Below are 25,189 nucleotides of genomic sequence, written 5' to 3' on the forward strand. Positions count from 1 at the left end.
GCTGAGGAAAGGCCCTTTCTTTCTCGTTTCAAGGGACTTCAAAGACCTTGGCAGCTGTAGCCAACCCTGATCTGTTTATATAACTGAATCCATAAAGGGTTTAGGCTTGTGCTGCAAACAGATCTGAGGTGTTCAACACTGTTCCACAGGCCTCAGGCTCTTTTGTTTGGATATCTTTCATACAAAATGCTCCTCAACTCCGGAGAGCATGAGCGATCTTGCTTTGCCTCCCTAACATTGACAAAGGTGTCTATTCTTAAAGCGGGCAATAGTTTGCGGGGCATTCCATTTTTTTTTTTTTTTTTTTTTGGGATGTGCACAAGTTTGTCTGTTTAAAAAGTGACTTGTGTATTGTCTTTCACATCTCCTCCCCTGAGTGCATTTAATCACAACATGAGAAAGAGACATCAAAGCAGCCCCTGTCATGTTTACAGAGAGAAATTATATCAGTTGTCTTTTCTTTTTTCCACTCTAAATTTTTCCTCCTGCCTATTATAAACAAGTCACACAGAGTCTTAGTCAAACATATTGAATTTTGATGATCTAAACAGATTCTTTTTTCTCTCTCTCTCTCTCTCTCTCTCTCTCTCTCTCTCTCTCTCTCTCTCTCTCTCTCTCTCTCTCTCTCTCTCTCTCTCTCTCTCTCTCTCTCTCTCTCTCTCTCTCTCTCTCTCTCTCTCTCTCTCTCTCTCTCTCTCTCTCTCTCTCTCTCTCTCTCTCTCTCTCTCTCTCTCTGTTCTGCTCCTTCCTTCAGTTATGGATGTCAGAGTGATCGGATTACTATCTCTTGTGGTTGCTGACACACCTCAGGGGTTAAAGCTGTTCCCCAGAACTTTCCAAAACCCCATTGGTTCAGTCATTACTCTTCCAGTGACTCCTGAAACATCATTCAGCATTAACTGCTGCTTGTGATGGGACCTGTCATCCAGACTGTGGAAGGATAAATAAGTCATTTGCCAATCCTTACATATACATACATACATACATGCATACATACATACATACATACATGCATACATACATACATGCATACATACATACATACATACATACATACATACATACATGCATGCATACAAACAGAAGATAGGAAAAGATCACATTCATGGTGGACATTTACCAAAGCTACCACCTCAAATTGCAATTTACTCTCATTTCCAAACCTGTATAACTTTATTTCTTCTGTTAAAATACAAAAGATATTTTGATAAATTTTTGTTCATACAGTGAAAGTCAACATGTTTTGAACTCAAGTGAGCTAACAAGATAATTATCCATTGCTTGAAAGGAAGCAATGATAGTTTCTCATTCGTTATGTATTGATACCTGGAAATACAGCATAGAAAAATGCTGGTGTTTTTTGTCTTTCTTTTGAAGATTAATAGTTCTGGTGTTGCTGCTTAATTCAGATAGACAGGGAAGAGCATTACAGATCTTGTATCATCACCGTAACAGACCAGAATACCTATTGACACTGGCTTTTCCACACAACTTGATGGAGCCGTGTGTGTGTTCGAGGATTGGAGTGTGAAAGAAAATCTGTGTGCATTTCCCCTGGGTGGGCTCTGAATGTGACAGGCCTGTAAAACCAGCACTGGTTTTGCATTTCAACAGCTGTCTGTTTGCATCAAACATCTTTTCTTAACCTAGTTCAACAACAGGATAAGATAGATTTCAATCCACTTTCAGAATTCAATAACATTTTATTGGACGGGAAGCAAGCATCCCTTTCTAAGAATAATTTCTACCTAGTTTGAAACACATATTTTCAGGCTTGTTCTTTATTAGTTCTTTTTGCTGTGATGTAACTGTTATGAAATGTTGGCAAAAGTGCATCAGCACATGTAGAAATACTTGTAGGCTTTTCTTACCCCACTTAACACTGGCTTTAACGTCCTTTTAAAACTCTGTTACAGACTGTTTTTTACTCTAGCTTTGCCAGTAATTCACACTTCTTTTGACCCTGGAATGTGAAATCTGAATGTTAAGATTATACACTGTGAAACATGTTGATGTTGTATTTAATGGGCAACCAATCATAAACACCTCAGTGGTTATCTTATTCATTCAGTTTTGTACATTCACACAACTCATAGTTTTTGTGTCTGAAGGAAATCGTTATTGTTGAACAATTATAGCAAACGACCAGACTTAACAAGTGCAGATATGCATGGCGCCATTTGCACTGATGGGCAAGTGGTTTTTAGAACCGCTTGTGTGCTTGTTGCATGTTGTACTTGTCCAATCAATGTGTTTAACCTCATAAATATGTAAATAAGCGTTTACAAATGCAGAGTGTGACATAGAATCCTGACTATAGGATTAATTACGAACCCAGAATAACAGTGTGAAATGTTGATAAAGAGTTAAGAAAGACTCTGTTTCAAGTGAAAAGCATGTTGGAAGTCAGCATTGTGTTCTACAAGCTCATTTTCATTCCCTGGCAAAGGTAGAGGTAAAAAATCATTTATTTATTTATTTATTGTGCTGTATAAAGGAAGCCATTATAGTTTTTTTCCTCTAGGGAGGAACAACTCTGTAAATCTTGTCATAACAGTAGCAAGTGAATCGGTGTGTAATCATTTCTGAGCTTTAAACACCACTAAACTTTTGGCATACCTCTGTTGCCCTGCAAAATCAGAATCACTGAGCTCAAAAGTACTTCAATCTTTTCTCCTTCACCTTGCATTTCTCTTAACTGTTAAACCATCAGAGCTCTAAGAACTACAATTGATTGTAGCAGAACAACTTGGTAGCCTTCAAGTTTCCACCACCCAAACAATGTTTTTCAACCCAGCTTTAATTATTATCTTACTGTTACAACTAGCAATGCCATTTCAGCTGTCATGTCACTATAAATAACACTTTATAGCTACTGATTCATCTTTCTTATCTGGATCTATAATTGAAAACTATTATGGTGAAGCGACATCAAAGCACAATATTGCTTGGATGCACAGATGTCCATTAAGCGTATACTGTGTTGGCAAATAGTAGAACATCATTCTACTGGTTTTATGGTGTTGATACTGCATAATCATTTCCATAAGTTCTCTTTTATCACTCCCTTAATGTGATTATCAGGTTTGCAGTCAATCAATGCTCAATAAAAAACAGAAGAGTTTGGTTCATCCTTGCTTTGTGTGATCAATTATTTAGTATTCACACAGTGCACCACATAATCCATATTATTTGTACTGCATTAGAAGCTAAATCCAGTTTGATGTTAATTTGCATTAAGAAAAAAGAAAAGGACTAATCACAAATGACTGTATGACATGTTCTTTCTCTGCTCTGGTGAGTTATGCAGGTTCAAAAATGTACTAATAAACCTTTCTTTTCTCTTCTGAAGGAGTGCATGAGTCTCAAAACGAGAAGGTCCTCAGTGTTACTGGGGATGGAATTATTCAAAGTCCTGAATTCCCCAACACATATCCCCGGAATACAGTTATAGTGTGGCGGCTGGTGGCAGTCACAGAAAGTTCCAGGATCCAGCTGACCTTTGATCCGCGCTTTGGCCTGGAGGACGCAGAGGACGGTATTTGCAAGTAAGAGACTCTGACCCTTTGGTCACTTGCTAGACCTCACATGCACAATTAGAGAAAGACAATATCTTAACATGGAGAAAGCATAGGAGAAAGAGAATAAAAAAGTAAATAAAAAGAACTATAGACTTTATTGTTGAAAATGAGTAAATCATTGAGTAGACATTATAAAAACAATAATTTGTTGTTATTCATTTCCATATCTTTGAACATAATGACCTATAGTCCAGAGCAATATTGTGTATTAATTATTAATGAAGGTGGTGGTTCAATTGGAAAAAATTAAATTTATTAAATATTTATGCATTCTATTTTAATTTGTGAATTGTTTTTTACTGAATTCATAAGACTGTTTTGGTAATCATTATGACTCTTATGAACTCAGCACTTAAATTTAATTTTACATTTCAAAATATTTTCTGTGGTACCTGACAAATGAATTTTTTTAAATGGTTCTTCAGGGCTGTGACAATCTAGGACAAGCCAAAGCTGGCAGTTGATTTAAACAGGCGGGTTTCAATATAGCATCAAGGCTAGACCGAAACTGTAGAGAGGAGGTGATTTAGAAGATTTGAGAGCTTGAAAAATTCCCAAGTGTTTCCTTTCATGCGACAAATCAGCACTACTAAACAAGCAGCATCAGGCATCCATTGCACTCTCTTGACAGGGTCAGATGTAAGATAAAGCACCCATATACAATGAAGCAGTATAAGTGTATGTCGGGTGGGAGGGGGGGTTACAGTGGAGATGTATGTGCTTGTTGTGACCACGTCCATTTGTTAAGATTTAGAGTCGAAAGGAAGCCATTTGGGAGATTGGCTGTGCTGCAAGAAGGTTGATGAATAATGAATAGCCCACCCCTAAAGTGATTATGTTCTGTTATATATTTATTTTCTCCATGACTGATACAGTGACATAAAGAACAGCCCTTTCTGCTTTGTGCATATTTAGTTCCAAGTCTCCTATGTAACTCCATAGCATCTGTTTGAGATTCTGGAGGCGCATAGTAAACCAGACACTCACACACAGCTCAGCCAGCCAATCCACATTAAAGACCCTTTCAATTATAGGCTAGCTTTCCTTCCTTCCTTCCAGGCCTCTGTCCATGCCTCTGTTTTGCTTTATGGTGCAATCGATTGTAGACGTGCACATCTGTGCATTTTTACTTCCCAGAATCATGATGATGACCTTCCCATAGCTGGTGGTTTCATGTGGAAAAAATGCTTGTAGGCCTCTGCCAGTTATTGATAAAAAAACAATGTGTTTTTTCTAAGCATATTCTGTCTTAATATCCTCTTGACTTGTGGACACAACCTGTGAAAGGTTCCTCATTGTCTGCAAGCCTCATGTGAAGTGATTTGTGACTGTGCTCTTGTACTTAAACAAGTAAATCAGTAAAGAATCAAAAAAAAAAAAAAAAATTATAATAAATTAGATGTGTTTTCATACACGCTTATCAGCAAACTGTCTCGGGTTACGAATGCAACCTTGGTACTAGGACGCTTGGGCACTAAAGAATGAGAAATAGCCATACCTTTCTCAAATTCCTCAGCAAGCTCCATCTGAGAGCCCCATGATCTCAGTCTCCTACTTGTCTTATTTGCTAATCCAGATGATTATTCCAATTCCCTTGAAAAAAGGGACAAATGAGAGTGAATGAGCGATGCTCCTTGCCCGATCATATCAAGCACAGATTGTGTGTATCAACAGGTATCAGATAGGGCTGACAATGTACGCACTCCCTTAAAGCTTTAGCTGCCATTACTGCCTTCGACACGTCACAAACAAACAGCTCTTGGGGACATTCCCCATTAGCGTCCTAAGACACAGTTCGAGTTCCCATTCAAAAGGGAAATCTGGAGTCTTGCCAGCTGTGTGTATATCCTAGTGTCTTCATGTTAACAGCACGTTAACACTGTTTCGGTTAATGGACCCCTTAGTCTTCTTTTAAAAGTCTTATTGATCTTATAAGATCTTAGTCTTATATCTTATATAAATTCAACAAACTGCCCAACGCAACCCATTTTACTTTCCTAATGTGACACATTTTTTTTTTATATTCAATGTGAAGGAATGTATTTTATCCACCAGGAATTGGTTGGATGGTAAAACATGGGTGTAACATAGAAGAATGGTGTAAGATCGAATGCTACTCCTCTATCCCTATAGCGTTTTGCCTATCGGTTAAAATTGTCCACCAGCATGTATGAGATGTCAGCAGGAAAGCAAAGTTATTTTACAAGGATTAAGTATTCTCAATAATACCAGGAATGTGTATGAAGTAAATGGTATCCATAGATTTTTGTATTTCTTTTCATATTGACTTTAAATTATAAATATGCTTTATTCCCTGCTCATAGACATATCGTACCGATAGGCGAACATAACAGAACCCTTTTTTAGTTGCCCACATTGATGTTATGAATTTGTGCCTGCTTGTCCACTTTGTTTAAATCAGTAGCTGTGGCCTTGAGGAACGTGTAGGGTTGGAGTTGGATTTTTGCCGTGAGTCGGAATATATTTGACCTGGAAAGAGTTTGTGTGTGTGTTTTTCATCTGTGTTCATGTATATGTTTTACAATATATACCTATCTACCATGCATGCAGTGACTTGGTCTGTATGATTGCACCAGCAATAAATTATTAAAGTCATTATTGAACAAGTGATGGCACATGCACTCGTTCACAACTTTCACATACATAGTCACCAAAGGCACTCCCCGCCCCCCAAAACACACAACCACACAACCACATTCACCATGCAATGTCATTGCTGTCCTCCTTTACTGCTTTTCAATATATGGTTGCTATAAATATTTTAAAGGCATTAATACACATTGGTATGATGATCTAATGCCAGTTAATGAAGAAAAAAGATCCCTTCTGTTTGGATCGAATCAAAGCAACTGGGCTGGAATAAACTGTAATAAAGCTGCATGCTGAATCATATCACGCTGCCTCCAGCAAAGCCCAGCCCAGAGCCGACAGGCCACTACAGACAGCTCTCATCATCCTGTGTGTTTGTTCAGACTGATAAGAAAACCGGGCCAGATTTTCTGTACTACTTAGGAAATTTTACAATGTTGGTTCTGTCTTTTGATGAAAAGCTGAAGAGTGTTGAAAGGACACATAAGAAATAAGTTTGTCAACGCAACGATTAGGAATTTTGAATTGTGATCAACAGTACCCTTTTTAATGTACAGGAATATTTGTCATTCAGGTTTATGTTGAACGATTCCTGTAAGAAACCTGGAAAAAAACTGTTTCCACAAATGTTCAACCTCAGAAATGTTTCTTGAGCATCAAATCAGCATATTAGAATGATTTCTGGAGGATCATGTGACACTGAAGACTGGAGTAATGATGCTGAAAATTCAGCTTTGCCATCACAGGATCAAATTAATTTTAATATTCAATAAAATAGAAAATGTATAAAAGTAGAAAGGTATTGTTGTAATATTTAGCAGTATTATTGTTTGTACTGTATATTTGATCAAATAAATGCAGCTCAAGAGCATTAGAGACTACTTTCAAAAACAGTCTTACAGACCCCAAACTTTTGAACATAGTGTATCTTTATTCATATCTTTCACAATAATATATAACATAACTTCCTTAATGTGATTACTTACTCATCCTCTCGGTTAATAAATGAAGGTAAAAGATGTTAAGCACAAAGTGCTGTGTTGCTTTGTGACGAGCTATTAGCTGAAATCTCATTGTTCCTAGTTTAAGCATTCAGTTTCAACATTCCAGTATTAAAAATGACTCAAAACACCCAGTGCTTGTTTTCTGATGTTGTGCCATATTTTCTAAAAGATATCTGCTGTTCTTTCATGCTTCTGTCCTACTTGAGCTTCTGTGGAGTGAATGTATGCATGTAAACCTGGTAATAGTGAAATCACATTACATTATTGATGAGCCATCTGCCTAAATTGTCACTGGGAACGAGACAAACCCCTCTGCTTTATGATCTTCTGAGGTAGAAAAGAATCATGGGCAGAGAAAAACGTTGATAGTATGTTAATTTCAGTAGCTAATGCTTGATATATGGACACCTGTTCATTGGATTTATTGTATTATATATTTATATAAGTATACGATTTTGTCAGAAATTCAGGTGTCCAACGTCCGTTTAACCAGCAAGTGTTTTTTTTTTTTTTTTTTGCAATGCGCGATGACTTGTTGTTTTTATTGAATGTGGTTTGAAGCATTAGTGTCTGTCAGGCTGGGGAGAGGGCAAACGATGACTCCAGAAAGCCAAACGGTTGAGCTAGTACATGGAGAAAAGGGAAAGTATTTCTGTCCAATCAAATTATTACTACCAGGCTTTGGCTGCAGCGACTGAAACCAGCCTTTATTGAACACTGCAGGAGCATTGAGGCCATGCAGGCAGGGATAACACAACCTCAACGCTGCTGTTTTTTCTTTCCTTTATTAAAAAGAAAATGCTCAGGCCACTGTGTTCAGGCCAAGTTGCATCAAAAGACTGTAATTTAGAGCCCAAAAGAGGGCCATGAGAGACATTAGGGGTGAATTCACTTAAGTTACACTACTTTAGCATGTGGTACTTGCACAATCTAGTTCAACCAGGTGTGTGACTACAAGTTATAGAGAGAGGTATATTGTACCAAATGCAAATTTGTTTTTGTTTTTTTATCACTATACACACACTTGCATGAGCCTGTCTGTAAATATGTAGCCTTGTCCAATTTGTAAGTTTGCCTTCTGAAAATTGAGAAAACAATGATTTTGTGAACATCTTTGCATTATTAACATAATTCCGTTAGTGAACGAAGTGCTAAAACAGTTAAAGGGATAGTTCACTTTGAAATAAAATGTTGGTATGTTTTAGCTTCCCTCAAGGGCATCCAAGATGTAGGTGTCTTTGTTTCCGCAGTAGTTTCAATTTTTATATTTTTAGGTCAAACCGTTCTTGTCTGTCAGTCATATAATGCAGGTCTATGGTCACCACCTCAAAGAGCGTGCACAGAGAAGTCCAAATTAAACAATCCCCCATCGTAAGTACACATTGATGGCCTAAGACACGAAACGAGGGGTTTGTGTGAGAAAACGAACAGTATTTATATTGTTTTTACCTCTTGTACACAACCACGTCCAAGTGATCTGAGGGCGCGCGCGCGCGCTTCCTGGTGCGTGACGTGTGCACGCGTTCTGGCAAACGCCGGAAAGAGAGATCTTTTTTTAAAATCTATTTACGATATAAATACTGTTCGTTTTCTCACACAAACCACTCGTTTCATGTCTTAGGCCATCAATGTGTACTTACGATGGGGGATTGTTTAATTTGGACTTCTCTGTGCACGCTCTTTGAGGTGGTGACCATAGACCTGCATTACATGACTGACAGACAAGAACGGTTTGACCTAAAAATATCAAAATTGAAACTACTGCGGAAACAAAGACACCTACATCTTGGATGCCCTTGAGGTAAGCTAAAACATACCAAAATTTAATTTCAAACTGAACTATCCCTTTAATAGACAGTTTAAATTAATGATGCTATTATTTCAGCTGGTGCCCTTCATTCTTAGACAGTTTCCCCCTGTGTACCAATGTGAATTTGCTGTATGGGTACTTTTGTATAGAGGTACAGTATATGCTTGTAATGAAAAGTTACTGTATAACCAGTCAAATCTGTACCAGTTTAGGAGTGTTTTAAAAAATATATATTATTATTATTATTATTATTTTATTTTATTTATTTTTAATCATGATTAGGTGTGATTTCCTCAAGTAGATGCAGAACAATCCTTCAGTTGTGATTTTTGGATAGCTGAGTAATCCCAGAATCCAATATGTTTTTAGACGTCATAATGACAGATAGATTTATCTCTCATGTTCTCTGTGGACTGCAGTGCCATCAGGGTGATTGAGATAATACATTTAGCCATGCTTCGGTTTATAGCTTATTCAGTTCATTGAATGCTTGTGAGAATGGATTTCTAGGTCACAGCTATTGTGGCTTATGAAAAGCCTAATCCGTTAGCATATTAGCTTGAGATCAAATACAGATAAATATAATTTATGAGCTTACATGTCTGTAGTCCTCATTTAATCTTATTCACTCTTCACTTTCTCCCAAGCTTTTTAGCACAATTTTTCTCTCAGTAATCCTTTCCCTGTTTTTCCCCTCTACTTTTCCCATCTTTCCTCGTTACCTTTGTTTAAATGCCTGTGTAATAGTGTGTCTGTAAATAGCTTAGTTGGCATAGTTCCCTGTGTAGGCCTTCAAAGCATTAGACCTACATTTAGATGCCTCATAGCCGTTAGCCTTCCCTCACACTCGATGATAATGGACAATGATGAATTAACTATATAGCTGTGACAGAGCAGTGTCAACCTCCCCTCAAATCATCTCTTGCTAGCCGTTTCCCCGCGTTCAGGCACGTTACAGAAGCTGCCTGGTGGCCAACAGGATTGACATGGTGCTGGATTTATTGCAGTGGCAATGAGGCACAGTTAGCTTCAGGTGTGCATCATCACATGCTGTTAGCAGGACTGACGTCACACCAGGGCTGTGTCCAAAAACTTCGGCTGCTGACTTGCTGCCTCACTGCCTTATCAGGCAATGACTTTGTAGGCAGCGTTTGCGCACAAAGGTACCTTTAGCTTTGGTGATAACCAAGTGAATATTTAATTAATACAATAGTAATTTCTCTCTAGAAATGACATCAGAAGTGGAAAACATTGGTCAAAAACAGACATTTACGCACAAACTGACCACCAACTGCAAATTTCAGACACCATCTTTATTTTTTAGCTCAACTGTCTCAGAATGGAAAGCAGAGGATTGTGGGATATCAAAGGCAGCGAAGGATGCTGCTTTAAAAAATCGATCCAATGAAGGTATCTCAGGAGACAGGAAGTGAAGCTAACATTGGATTTGGACGTGCCATGATGCCTTCCAACCATTGAATGCATCCTCCGAAAGCAGCACTTTTAAGTTTTCAGATGCAACCCAGATCCTGTCATGAGCCTGTACTTCTGATAGGAAGTAAAACAAAACAAAAAGTCATAACACCATCAGACACACAAATGGCCTTTATCATTTAATCTCTGTTGTGGCAAATACATCTTAAAGAGAAAATTTCTTCCACACCTCCTTGTGCTGATTTGATGGACATATTCAGAATAATTCTACCTTGTTTTCATATACATTACTGTTCAAAGAATTTGGTGTCAGTAATAATTTTTTTGTTTTGTCTCTTATGCTCACCAAGGCTGCATTTATTTGATCAGAAATACAGTAAAAACGGTAATATTGTAAAATAACTGAAATATTTAAAAATGTTCCTATGATGATTCCGGTCATTACTCCAGCCTTCAGTATCACATGATCCTTCAGAAATCATTCTAATATGCTGATTTGGTGCTCAAAAAACATTAATTATTAATATTATTATCAATGTTGAAAATGGTTGTGCTGCTTAATATCTTTGTGGAGACTGTGGAAAACTTGATGTGAAAAACTTGATGTGAAAAACTTGATGTACTTACATGATGTACTAAATTTAAAACTGAAATACAAATTCATTACTACACAGAAATAAATAAAAAAAAATGAAAAGACAACACGCCACAAAACTACAAAAACTTGAACTACAATTAAAATGTGTAAAATAAAATAAAAACTAGTTTAAAATAATAAAAAATATAACTCTCAAAAAGTATCATTGTCTCAATTATACTAAAATAACACTGATCCAGATGGATGTTAATACCAGGTGTAAACAGGACCTGAATGCTAGTGATTCATTAATCTCTGTAGTAAATCATTGTGTTTGCTGTTGTAGGTATGATTATGTGGAGGTGGAGGAGCCTGTTGGAGGGATAGTGTTGGGTCGTTGGTGTGGCTCACAGATGGTTCCAGGCCCCCAGATATCCAAGGGGAACCAGTTCCTGATCCGCTTTGTCTCTGATGAATACTTTCCCTCAGACCCGGGATTCTGCATCCGTTACACTTTGCTTCAACAGGTAAGAAATTACTCGCTCACCTCGTTCTTCTTTGTGTAATGCTTATGCAACATTTATTGAGAGGGCCGGCTACGTTTTAGCTGAAAACCTTGTTAATCCCTAATGGCCCTGTGCTAATTATCTCTGCTCCTGATTAACTTTAAATACACAGTTTGCAAATGATAATTAGGTGTTTATGAGAAATACAGTGAGCTTTGTTGAATAGAAATAAAATAATTGAAGAGAGATGTACTTGGAAAAAAACTGGGGCCAAAAAAGTAAAATAAATAAAAACATATTTTATTACAATGCATCTGTTGCTGTAATCACCATCCCCTTCCTCTGAAATGACCTGGCAACCGTAAATGGCACTTACTAAGTTGGAAATTTCAAGTTCTAATCGTATTCCTACCTCAGAGACCTTCTCCTCAATGTTTCACTTTATGTGGTGGTGAAAACCACAGCGGGGCGTGCTACGGTGTTTTCCACCTTGGCCATGGTTCAGTTTCCTCCCTTTAATTTACACCCTGACAGGCGTCACACGGCACATTTGAAAAGGATTATTCCCCTGAAATGATTTAATAGACATGCTTGGCTTTGATGTGTGATGCCTGTCAAAGTTTTATGACTCCACTTTCCCTTGCATTTGTTTACTGAGCCTTCAGAGCATGTCTGAACGCTTTGCTACGTTGCGCGAAATTTGCTCTCATTGTATTCCAGTGAACAAAGGTGTTCTTTATCTCATTTTGGTAGATAATGACTGCATCTATTCTGCTGAAATGTAATTATTGTAGTGTTGATGGTGGTAAGATAGGGCACCAAAATTAGACAGGACAAATGCGGCTGTGGATGATTAAAAGGTAAAGAATAATGCATATGGCACTTCCATATGCCATTTCCTTCTGAACTCAAAGTGCTTTTTCATTGAAAGTGCTGATGCGGATCTGCAAGTCTTTTTCAGAACTGACCTGCTTTTCTGCTGTTTTGAGAGCTGAATGATGATTGAACTGAATAAGAAGCATAATAAGAAATGTTTCTTGACCAGTAAATCAGCCTGGAGTAACTGAAAATATATTTTTAAAAATAACTATTATTTTATTGTATTAATATTTCACAATAGTACTGTTTTACTGTGTTTCCTAATCAAATAAATGCGCCCTTGGTGAGCATAAGATATTAAAAATCTTCCTTACGCTAAATGTTTGAATGGAAGTGTAAATGTAATTCATATCACACATTATTAATAACTAATTTTAGTATTTGCAATGTGACATGAAGGAACAAGATGTATCATGCCAATGTAACTTAATGCGTCATCACCAGATTGATGTAGAATTAAGTTTTGAGTGATACATTTTTTTGTTTCCTTTTTGCATGACTGAGTGAAGTGGCCAGTGAAGAGCCCGTTTTCCGGCCTTCTCTGTGGTATAAATGCAATTTAGTTCATTTCTGGCTTCAGTACCGATGTCCTAACAATAGTGGATGTGTAATGGTGTGACTTTAAGGAGATCTTCTGAAAAATGGCACAAATCATTGCATGGAAATGGTACATTTAGTTTAGCTATTTTTAGGGGGTTTTCCCCCTACATTACATTTTAATGTTGGCTTTTAGATATACAATTAGGTATGTTTGTATGTAAAATGTTGTGTAAATGAGTACATTCTCTCTTTATACTAGGTGGTGTGTTTTTCTTTGAGCAATGCTCTATTATTGCAGAGGAGGTGGTGTGTTATGGCTGGTTTCTGGACACAGAGCTCGCATCAGAGAAGGTGTGGCTGAATCGAGCTCTATTTATAGTGTTTGTGGAGGAGGATGTCAAGCTAGAACCTACAATTCCAACACTGACTCCTTCAGCCCTGACTCACAGTGTGCACAGTTTTTGTTTTCTTGCTCACCAAACATTTGTATTTAGGAGCCTTGTGGACTGGAGTTGCATTTTGAGCATTGTCTGTCTGTGTGCAATCAAAGTGTTCGAAATGTTGTGTTATAAAATGTCTGAAAGTGTGTGGCAGAAGATCTTCGACAAACCAAAAATAAGTAATTTGCACTTTAATTAAACTGTTTGGCAGTTCTATAAATATTGCCATTTCGACATGACAATTATGTGAGCGCGTGTCTTGTGATGCATTGTTAAATGCCAGGTAAATACAATTTCACGAAACTCCTTTTCTAGCTCTTGAATGCTTACAAGAGCCTTTAGTGATTTATCTTCAGTGCTGTTAAAGTCAGCTTCTCTCTGGTAGCATGCCTTAAAACCTAGTTTAATTTGCACATCATGCACCACCTGCTGTCGACTAAATTGTAAAAAGACAGCAGTGGTGTTAATGACACTTAAATTTAGTAGGAATCTTCCTTGGATTCCCTTACACAAAAGGCTGATTAAAGTCTTTGTTTTGTGTGTGTGTGTGTGTGTGTGTGTGTGTGTTGTGTGTGTGTGTTTAGTTTGCATTATTTCATAATACATTCTTATAAATGTATATATTTGTTATTACTCAGCTAATGAACCATGTAAGATAAAGGGTTTTTCGGATTTTTTTTTATTTTTTTTATGTACATTTATTCACTCCGTCAGACCCATTAAAAAGCATGCTATTTTAATTTGATACATCCAACAGTGTAAAGTCTTCAGTTATGTAATAATGGTGTTTAGTAAAGGAGCTAAATTTAAAAAAAAAATCTCTATATATATAAATTAAGAAATATTTAAATATATAAATAAATAGTTTATTTACTTATTTCACGGACATCCTAGCACCCTTTTCCAGCCCGCAGTTTGAAAACCTCTATATATATATATAAACGTCAATAAAATCTATCAGTAAAACTATCTATCAATAAAACCCAACTGCACAAACCGATAAAGGGGATAAGGTCAGACAATTGCAGAGATCAGCATTCCCAGTTTATGTGGCATACAGTTATTGTCTGTTGAGCAACACCATGCATTGTGGAAGGGTTAATTTGCCTCACTTCACAAATCCAGTGCACTTCTCATAAAACAATGGTGTTGTTATAGTGTTTACCACACCTGTGTTTATAGCTCAGTTTTTTGTTTTTTTTTGCTGTCCATTGATGCTAAGCTAAATAATGTGTGCTTCAGATCTTCTGGTTCAAGGTTCTGCATTTAGTCCCTTTATGACACAATTTAGGGAAATGAGTGGCCTGGCCTGGCTGGCTTTTGGCTTTGTACACCGTGGCAACGGGCTGCCATGTTGGAACAGCCGAATTCTGTTTCTCTGTGGTCAACCTCAGCTACTGGAAACCCGGGATCTCGGGGGCAGCTCTGCACTTTTTGTTTAAACAAGCAATCACTCCCCTTCACCACTTCCACCGAGAGAAGGGGGGAAATAAGCCCCAGCAGCGATTCTCAGGAAGAGATTTTGGGAACTGGTAAGGGTTTGAGGTAAGAGGTCTTTATAACAGCACCTAGCTCTGGAAATAAGAAAAGTTTTGTGATTCTCACGAGAGTCAGGAACTGGACTGCTGCTTTTAGCTCCCAGCTAGATTTCATAGATGTTTTCCTCCTTGAATCAACCTGAAAGATGCCTTTTGCATGTGCTTACTGATTTCTACTGGCTTTGTACCATCTTAAATATCTAGGTCAGTCATGAAACTCTAGAGGGCGCAGGCTGAGGTCCAATTCATGCAATCTACAAGCAATAACATCATCACATTGCACAAACTGACTGGCCTCTGCTGATCCTGCAGCCAATAATATTGCTTCCTCAATCTTTAAAGGAGTCATGAAATGAGAAATCACATTTTCTTGAGCTTTTGACATAAGTTCATCATACTATAAGAATATCCTGTAATTTTCAGAGCTAAAAAGCTTGTTCAGAGCTCCTTGTTAGTCCAAAAACAGCTTCTATTGAAACCAAGGTCTGCAAATGACTCGTTTTGGAATGTGCCGATTTATGGCGTCATAGATATTTGAAAGAATGCCTCTGCAGAAGATAAACACCTACTTCTACATCATCCCTTCACTGGTGCGTTAGTGAGATGAGAAGATAAAAGAAATGCAGGATCACTCTACTAAAATAACATTACCATCTAAAGGTTCCTAATGCTAGGAAAGTGCTTATTTATTTTCAACTATGTGAATGTCTCAGAAGAGCAGTATTAGTTTGTTTGGGACATTTCACTGTGGATTCTTTGATAAATCAGTCCCATTTTGGCGCAGGCTTTGCAAACAGTAATGGACCCGACAGCAATGGCACAACATGCAAGTAACCATGTTAATTGTTACTGTTATAATCAATGACGCTGTCTACACATGCTGTTTACATCATGTTTGAACTGGTAGTTATGATGAAAGCATTCGTGAAAGTGCAGATATCATGCACTCAACAGACAGTCTGACAGTTTGTCATTGGCAATGCTCATCGCTGCAACCTTTTAGATCTAAATATAATGCTATAATCAACACTTTTCACGATTAGTTAATCTCGACAGTTTTCGAGAGTTCCACGTGTAACTATTTCATATGCAAGATGCTAGCCAATCAGCAGTGGGCTTTTACAGTGAAGTCTCACAGCAGACACACCCATTTCAACAGGGTGTTCAAATCAGAGGGGTGAAATCCAGGTAGAAAATGGCCTTTTATTTCTAAATTATGAAAATTTGTATGTAAAAATCATACTAACATTATAAGTGCACGTCAGGAAACATTATAAAATAAATTAATTTAAATCAAGTTCCTCTGAAACTTTCCACCTGCCTAGATCTGCTACAGCAGTGGTTCTCAGGGTGTCTGCCAAGGGGGGTATGCAGGTACTGCAGAGGGTGAAGGAGATACGCAGAAAAGGAAAAGAAGAAAAAAAAAAAGGGCCGTGGCATTGCCATGAATGACGGTTGGCTCTCTGCCTTTATAAAGCCACACTGAACACCAATTCCTCAGAATCTTTCTTCTTCGGACCATTAACTTTGCAACGCCTGAACAAGTCTGACATAAAAGTTCCTCACCATAGAAAAGCCTTTCCTCAGCGGATGGCATCACAAGCTGTTATTGTGCACTCTCCACTCCCCTGCCGTGTTCTGGCTATAAGACGTACAAGAAGCTGATACAAGGCAGCCGATTATATATTGTTTATACAATGCAGCATCACTTGCCAAGCAGAGTAACAGGTTTGAGTAACATATGGTAAAAAAACTAAGTTCAGGACAGACTGTATTTTATAAACCATTTTAAATTGGCAACAGCTTCTCTTCAAAAGAGAGAGGTTGACATGCAGTGTGAACACCGTATGCACTTGGACTGTATATAAGAACCTTTGTATTTGCCACTTGTTTTAAAAGTAATTGTAGATGGTGGTTTTGTTGGCCAGACCTTTCCTCTCAGCAGCATTTGTTCAGGACAACCACACGTATTATTGAATAAAGCATATCATTTCAAATACAATACCTATTCAAAATTTTGAGTTAGATATGTGGAAATTTCTCTTCTCTTCTTGCAACCGCTGTGTATGATTGGCATGCCACCAAGCATGGCCTTCACCAAAATATGTCCACAGTGTATCACCCACATTTTTTAGAGACCTCTGCACTGTTATTTGGTTTTCTACAGAACCGACTGCTCTCATGTGTGTTCTGACGGGCTACTGGCAGACATCTAAGTCTGTGCGCTCAGGTCCATCTGTTAAGACATTTTCCTTGTAGTCTAACAGAAACCTACAACCTGCAAGCAATTTGAAACATCTTGTTGTCAAGCTGCAGAGCATAAATGAGGCCATTATTTTTTCAGATAATATTTTACCTTAAAATCAATGCATCTCTTCTAAAATTTGATGACATAAAAGAAGAAAGGTGCCTTAAATGTGACTGTCAAGTCAAGTATATTTGTATAGCGCTTTTCACAATACAGATTGTATCAAAGCAGCTTCACAGTATTAAATTAAAATAATACAACAAGGTTTGTTTCAAGTAGAATTTATTGATTGATAAAATTAAATTAAATATCCCCAAAATATCCCCAACTGAGCAAGCCAAAGGCAACAGTGGCAAGGAACCGAAAAACTCCATCAAGTGACCTAATGGTGTCCTAAAACTCCATCAGGTGACCTAATGGAGAAAAAAAAAACCTTGGGAGAACCCAGGCTCAGTCGGGGGCCAGTTCTCCTCTGGCATTTATGAGCTAGAGGCCGGATTGTAGTTTGAACTGTAAGATTAAAAATATTATATGAATGCTTGGCTGAAGAGATGCAACTTTAATCTAGTTTTAAACTGGGAGAGCGAGTCTGAGCAACGAACAGTATCAGGAAGACTATTCCAGAGTTTTGGAGCCAAATGTGAAAATGCTCTCCCTCGTTTGGTGGTTCTGGATATCCTAGGTATGACCAAAAGCCTTGAATTTAGTGATCTTAAAGAGCGCGATGGATTATAGGGCGATAGAAGATCCGTTAAATAGACTGGAGCTAAGCCGTTTAGGGCTTTATAAGTCAGTAGCAATACCTTGTAATTAATACGGAACTTTATAGGTAACCAATGCAGTGATGATAAAATCGGTGTTATATGATCATATTTTCTTGATCTAGTAAGAACTCTAGCGGCGACATTTTGGACTAACTGTAGCTTGTTTATTGAGGATGCAGGACAACCAGCTAATAAAGCATTACAGTAATCTAGTCTCGAGGTCATAAATGCATGAACTAACTTTTCTGCATCAGAAACTGATAGCATATTGCGTAGCTTAGCAATGTTTCTAAGGTGGAAAAAGGCTGTTTTTGTAACATATGATGAAATATGATTTTCAAAAGACAGGTTGCAATCGAGTATAACACCCAGGTCTTTTACTGTAGAGGATAAAGTAACAGGACATCCTATGATGTTAAAGTTGTATTGTGCAAGGTTTTGTGGGCGGTTTTTTGAACCGATAAGTATTACCTCTGTCTTGTCTGGATTTAATAAAAGAAAATTACGCGTCATCCAATCTTTTATATCTTTAACACACTCTGTCAATTTGGAAAATTTAGAGTTTTCATCCGGCCGTGATGAAATATATATTTGAGTGTCATCAGCATAACAATGGAAACTAATTCCATGTTTCCTTATAATATTTCCAAGTGGCATCATATATATTGAGAATAACAGAGGGCCCAACACAGATCCCTGCGGCACTCCATAGTTTACTGGAGTTATGATAGATTTTTCTCCATTTAAATAGACAAAATGGTAGCGGTCAGATAGGTATGATTTGAACCAGCTTAATGCTTGTCCTTGAACACCAGTATAATTTTGTAGTCGATCTAAGAGTATTGTGTGATCTATAGTATCGAACGCAGCACTAAGATCAAGTAAAACTAGTATTGAGATACAGCCTTGGTCAGAAGCTAAAAGTAAATCATTTGTGATTTTAACGAGCGCAGTTTCAGTGCTATGGTGCGGTCTGAATCCAGACTGAAACTTTTCATAGATATCATTTTGTTTCAAGAAAGAGCCCAGTTGAGCGGACACCACTTTTTCTAATATTTTAGACATAAATGGAAGATTTGAAATGGGTCTATAATTTGCTAGGTTATTATGATCTAATTGTGGTTTCTTAATGAGAGGTTTTATAACTGCCAGTTTAAATGTTCTTGGAACATGACCTAAAGATAAAGACTAGGTAATAATATTGAGGAGAGGCTCTTCCACTACAGGTAACACTTCTTTCAGTAGTTTAGTTGGTATAGGATCTAATAAACATGTTGTTGTTTTAGATGAAGTGATACGTTTATTTAACTCTCTTTGTTCTATAGTTGTAAAGCACTGTAATTGTTCTTGCGGGGTGATAATTGAAGATGAATTATAAGGCGCAATTGAAGATTGAACGTTTACAATTGTGGTTCTGATGCTTTCTATTTTCTCAGTGAAGAAGTTCATGAAATCATTACTACTGAACTGTAACGGGATATTTTGTTCGGGTGATGTCTGTTTATTTGTTAGTCTAGCCACGGTGTTAAATAAAAACCTTGGATTATTTTGGTTGTTTTCTATTAGTTTGCGGAGGTGCTCAGCCCTGGCCGCTTTTAGGGCCTTTTTATAACGTGACATACTGTCTTTCCACGCGATTCTAAAGACCTCTAAATTAGTTTGTTTCCATTTACGCATTTTTCTCTCTTTAAAACATGCGTAGTATTGTTGTACCATGGTGCTTTAATTTTCTCTCTGACCTTTTTTAATTTAATAGGTGCAACCACATCCAATGTTCTAGAGAGAATGGTGCTCATAGTGCTAGTTAGTTCTTCTAGTTCATCTGTTTGTTTGGGTTCAGGCAGCAGCTGAGACAGATTAGATAAGCAATTTGAGAAATTATCTATGGTGGATGGAAGGATTGTTCTGCCTGGTTGATAACGCGGCGCCGCATGACATATTACAGCAGTACGTAATATGCAAGTTACCATGTAATGATCAGTGACATCATCACTTTGTGGAATGATATCTATATCGGTTGGATCGGTTCCATGTGATATAATTAAATCGAGTGTATGATTAAGACGATGAGTTGGTCCGGTGACGTTTTGCTTGACCCCAAATTAATTGTATAAATCTGTAAACGCAGCCCCTAACGCATCATTTGGATTATCTACGTGTATGTTAAAATCTCCAACAATTAATGCTTTATCGACATTGACTAATAGGTCTGAGAGAAAGTCTGCAAACTCTTTTAGGAAATCAGCGTAAGGCCCTGGCGGTCTATATACGGTAGCCAAGGCTAGAGAAAATAGGGATGTTTTTCTAACATCTAAGAGCGTAACATTTAGTACAAGTACTTCAAACGAAATAAACTTATAACCCGTTTTCTGAGTAACATTGAGAATATCTCTATAGATTGTTGCAACACCGCCACCACGACCAATCAGACGGGGCTCATGCTTATAACAGTATTCAGATGGAGTAGACTCATTTAGACCGAAATAATCATTTGGTTTAAGCCAGGTTTCAGTAAGGCAAAGTACATCGAAGCTATTATCTGTGACTATTCCATTTACAATAACTGCCTTAGGTGTGAGTGATCTAATGTTTAGAAGACCTAGCTTTAGAAATTGTTTTTGTTTACTAATAGCAACATTTTCTGTTTTAATAACAATTAGATTTTTCCTAGATCCTGCAGTAGATTTATTATTTGATCTCACTAAACGAGGAATAGACAAGGTTTCTATGCAATGTTCTACACTAGTATTTATATCAGTTAAATTGGTGCAGCAGAGACTATGATTTGGACTTTTGGTTACTAGTCAAAGGGTATTTAACATTTTGGAGATGTTATCCGACAGAAGATCTGCTCCGAATCTGCTTGGGTGTAAGCCATCAGTTTCTGCTCATTGCACCATGACATTAACCATTCATTTAGCGCAAATAATCTGCTGAACTTTTCATGCCCTAGTTGGTACGTGGGAAGCGGTCCTGACACAATGATCGTTGTTTCAGGCGATGTGCTGCGTACCGTATCGATCAGATTCCTGAAGTCTTTCTTCAGAACCTCCGTCTGGCGCAGCCTGATGTCGTTCACTCCCGCGTGCAGGACCACAGTTCCGACGCGCTCGTCACCGTTCAGGATCTCGGGAACGCAAGCAGCGATTTCAGAAACACGAGCACCAGGAAAGCAGTGACTGCACCTTACTTTTACCTAACGTAGCGTGTACGTGCCGAACGATGGAATCGCAGATGATCACAGCATCGCGTTCTGTTTTGCGAAGAGGGGAGAAGCGGTTTTGTGTGGATAACTCGAAAACCGGGAGGGTCCAAGAGAGTCTTGGTCTAAACCTGACTCGCGTCTTCCGCTGCGGAACCACCCAGGCTTCGTGGTGGCGTGTTGGAGCCGGAGTGAACGAGACCATGGCTGATCGCGACCGATAATGAGGAACGCCAGGAGTAGACGCGGTCGGAGTCAGCGGGTTAGTAACGTTAAACACTGATTTGTGTGCATCGGCGCGTGATGTTTCAAGAGCTAAACACCGGCCTCTCAGCTCGGCCTGTCTCAATAAAAGGTCGTGGATCTATTTCTCAACAGCTTCCAGCTCAGACTGCAGTGCGTGCAGCTCAAATGTGTCCTCACCTGCACCAAGCGGTAGACTACTTTCATCTGATATATTCGCCATTTTAACAGATGGACAGTGAGTTAGCAACGAAGCTACCAGTGATGCTATCAATATTAATACTAATTTATGACTGAAGTCTTGGATATAATCCGTCTTTTTAGTGGTAAGGGTGTAGAGTAGACGCACGATAGGCGAAAAAAAATTGTTTGTTTGTAAGTGAGTGTGGAGAAGACGCGTTTAGCCGTGATCCACTGGAGTAACCTATAAGAGTATCCGGAGTTGGATCACTAAAGGCTTGAGACGCGTCTGCTCAACAGTCTAGTTGTAACTATAAGGTTTGAGCAGTAGTGCTTCTCAGTGAGGAAAAGTAGAAAATGTTCGTTGTAAATGAGTTTAAAGAGAAAAATCAAGAACTATAAATCAAATCGATAGAGCTCCGAAAACAACGTGTTCAGACGCGACGCATGCGCAAAAGGTGACTGATTTTTTTTTTTTTTTTTTTTAAGTTCCTGGATATTTAAGTTCTTAGTTTTAAATGGCACTTTAAAAGTTTAACCAAAATAAATTAATGTCTGAGTGTGGATAGTGCATTTCTACAATGGCATCAGTTACTAAGGGCACCCTTAAATCATTTTTAAATTCAGATTATACCTGCATAATAGAATTCTAAATTATGGGGAAGGTATTGTCTTTTTTTCTATTAATATGTTAAATTTCAATATATGATCCCATGTTTTATGTCTGAAAGTCTCCTAAATGTCTTATCTTGTTAGCAAAGTTGCACAAGCATTTTATCCACCTCAGAAGGGACGTTTGGCTGTGGCTTTAAAGACCAGGGCTCAGAGGATCTTTAATTGACAGATTGAAAGAGTGCCTCACATTCACAAGCTGTTAATGGTTTCCATTCCCCACCGCTGACCAGCGCCAAAACTGGAAGCCAATTTTCAGCATTGAAGGACAGCTGAATGTACAGGTCATTGTAACTGCTCTTGAGCAACAAAAAAATTACAACAAAAAAAAATGTAAAAAAAATTGTGCACTTGATTTACATTTTTGGTGAATTATGACTAAAGATATATTAAAGTACACAACACAATAATTTTAGTTCACGTCAGACGCGAGTGAAAGTAATGGTGACTTGCGGTTCAGTAAGTCAGATGTTAATTCACTATTCATTATAATGGTACAAACAGGTCACTTGGGAGTTCTTGAGTCCTTTTGAACAATTCAAAGGACAATAAAATAATTGGCTCATTAGAGTCATACATTTGTGAATCTGACTAAACTGTTTGTTTTTGCATGTGGACAAGGCAATGAAACAACGTGTTGTGTTTTTTATTTTGAAGAATCCTATTCTTTTACTCTTCACATTCATGTGGGTTTATAAGTATTTTTTGTGTTTCTTAATACATAAAAAAAATATATAGTAAATATATAAGTGACGTCAAACTAAGATGTACTAAATGTTTTTAATTCATTGCCTTAATGCCCACATACAGTATTCTTGTACTGACAGACATTTTTCCAATGCTTGACCCAGATGCTCTCAATCAGTCTGTCTTGATGACCTTATTTACACTGTTCGTGGCATCAATGCAATTTTTATCATTGTAAAAATCTCAGGCCTTCCATTGACACCTTGTCCTTTACACAATGGTAACCATGCCAACTCACTCCTCACTTGTTACCTGGTTTTAGAGTGCGGCATTGGACGTGTCATTCACAGGGGGATTATGTTAGTATGCCTGAATTAAGCTTCTGGGAAAAGGACATGCTGACAGATGCCACGGCACCCGAAGCAGTGGAGCAGAGTTGAACTGAGTGCAGAAATGTGGCTTCCTGCAGGTTGCCTAACACCATCGGTATCAGTGTTGCTGCCCTGGCACACATCTTTAATTGTGTGTTCGAGTTCAAACAGGGTGGACAGGTTAATTGATCCTGCAGATAAGCCAGTGTCAATCATTAACTCATCTAGCAAAACCATGCATTCTCTTATTAACTGATAATTTGGTCATACATTTATTTTCATATCTTAATTAAAATATTCTTGCTATTTAAAGGTGCTGTAAGCGATGCCGGGAGTCGTAACTTCTTGTTGACATTCGAATTGTTGTCAAACAAAACGGAGGCTAGCTAGACCCTCCCTCCTCCTCATCCCGTCTCCTCCCTCCTCCCTTCCCTTCCAATATTATCCGTAGTAGTCACTACAAACAAAGTTAAGTTTTACTGATACTTCATTCAATGTGTAATGTCGTTAAGTTAGATAAAGGGTTTTATATAATGCAGAACAGAATGCAGAAAAAGAGAAACATTATTTTAAAATCGTTTCGCCACCTGAAGCTATAACTATAGCTCCCATACAAGGACGCAATAATAGCAAGATAACGTAGCTTCGCGTTTCCCAGTGAGAATAAACAACGGCGGCGTCGTAAACAAATTTTGTCAAAGTTGTCAACAGCCTATAAATGAACATTCAAATTCATAACAAACAGTTGATGAAAACAATCATTCACACAAATTGTTGCCCTACTGTGAATTTGCTTGATCATTTACAATAGAGATTGATCGCTAGCTGCTAGAAACATAACGTTATATGTTGTATTCACCAAAGTTAACGCTGACTGCATAGTTCTAGCTAATTACATCCTTGTGTTGGTTTGGCGAACATGAACGTTAATTTAGAAAGAAATATGGATTTACCTGTTCTGCAAAAACAGAGCAACTGAATGTGGATTGGAAGCCCTTCTGCCGGCGGAGTTCTCGCCACCTTTAAAAGGTTTTTCCGATGTAAATTCGGTATTTCGCGCGTTCCTTATCCTCGTCCCTTATCCTTGTCACTCTTCTTTGCAATTTGTTCATCGGACACCTCTTTGGTCGTGTTTCGGCCATAATTCAAACTTCCCTCTTCATGCTTCTCTCTCCTCCACACCCACTTCATGTGCACGCACACTAACCCCCCAAACCCCACCCTCAAATACTTCTTGTCGGTGATTGGCTGGAGCACTGTTTGTTGTGTTTCATGGTGCGGGTGAGCCCAGTTTGTTTTTGTTGCCGTTTGTGGAGCCTGTGGTGTCTACAGAGACCGCGTTTTTTTACAGTGTGTTCAGGGGACAGGCAGCTAGCGGATAGTGAGGAGATGTTTGCTGTATGTGACAAAAAATGTTTTGGCCTAAAAAACGTGTGGCATCGCTTACAGCACCTTTAAGCTATAGCAAAGAAACTGAAGATTTCACTAAAAGAAGTTTACTATTGTCTGTAGAGAAAAAAACTGGGTCCAATAAGGACCGAAAAAGTAGTGGAAGGCCAAAATGTACCACTCTTCAAGAAGTGTCTAGCCTTCGCAACAGATACTTAACTAGTCTTCAGCTTACAGCACAGCTGAATGACACGCGTAATGCACCAGTGTCAACATCCACTGTCGCTAGAAGGCTCAGAGATGCAGGGCAGATTAGCAGAATTTCCTGCAAGAAACTCCTGAAGGCTACAAATAAAGCAAAGTGATTAAAGTGGGCGAAAACACACAAGAATTTGTCAGTGAATGACTGGAAGAAAGTTCTGTGGACAGATGAGTCCAAATTTGAAGAACCTATGTAAAACAGAGAACAGGAGAGATGTTAACAGACTGCCTCACACCCACAGTGAAACTTTAT

The 25,189-nt window shown here is 38.2% G+C and overlaps 1 protein-coding gene across 1 annotated transcript in view; it reads left to right on the forward strand.

Annotated features, from left to right (window-relative positions):
- The window catches only part of pdgfc (platelet derived growth factor c), a 54,479-nt gene that overhangs the window by 25,134 nt on the left and 4,156 nt on the right, over nt 1–25,189 (forward strand). Inside the window, exons 2-3 of the mRNA XM_082178584.1 lie at nt 3,353–3,548; nt 11,363–11,543. Coding sequence (XP_082034710.1) covers nt 3,353–3,548; nt 11,363–11,543 — 377 coding nt within the window. The remainder of the gene's footprint in view (nt 1–3,352; nt 3,549–11,362; nt 11,544–25,189) is intronic.

The sequence above is a fragment of the Leuciscus leuciscus genome (assembly GCF_965113295.1).
Source record: "Leuciscus leuciscus genome assembly, chromosome: 8".
In the NCBI taxonomy this organism is placed as follows: Eukaryota; Metazoa; Chordata; class Actinopteri; order Cypriniformes; family Leuciscidae; genus Leuciscus; species Leuciscus leuciscus.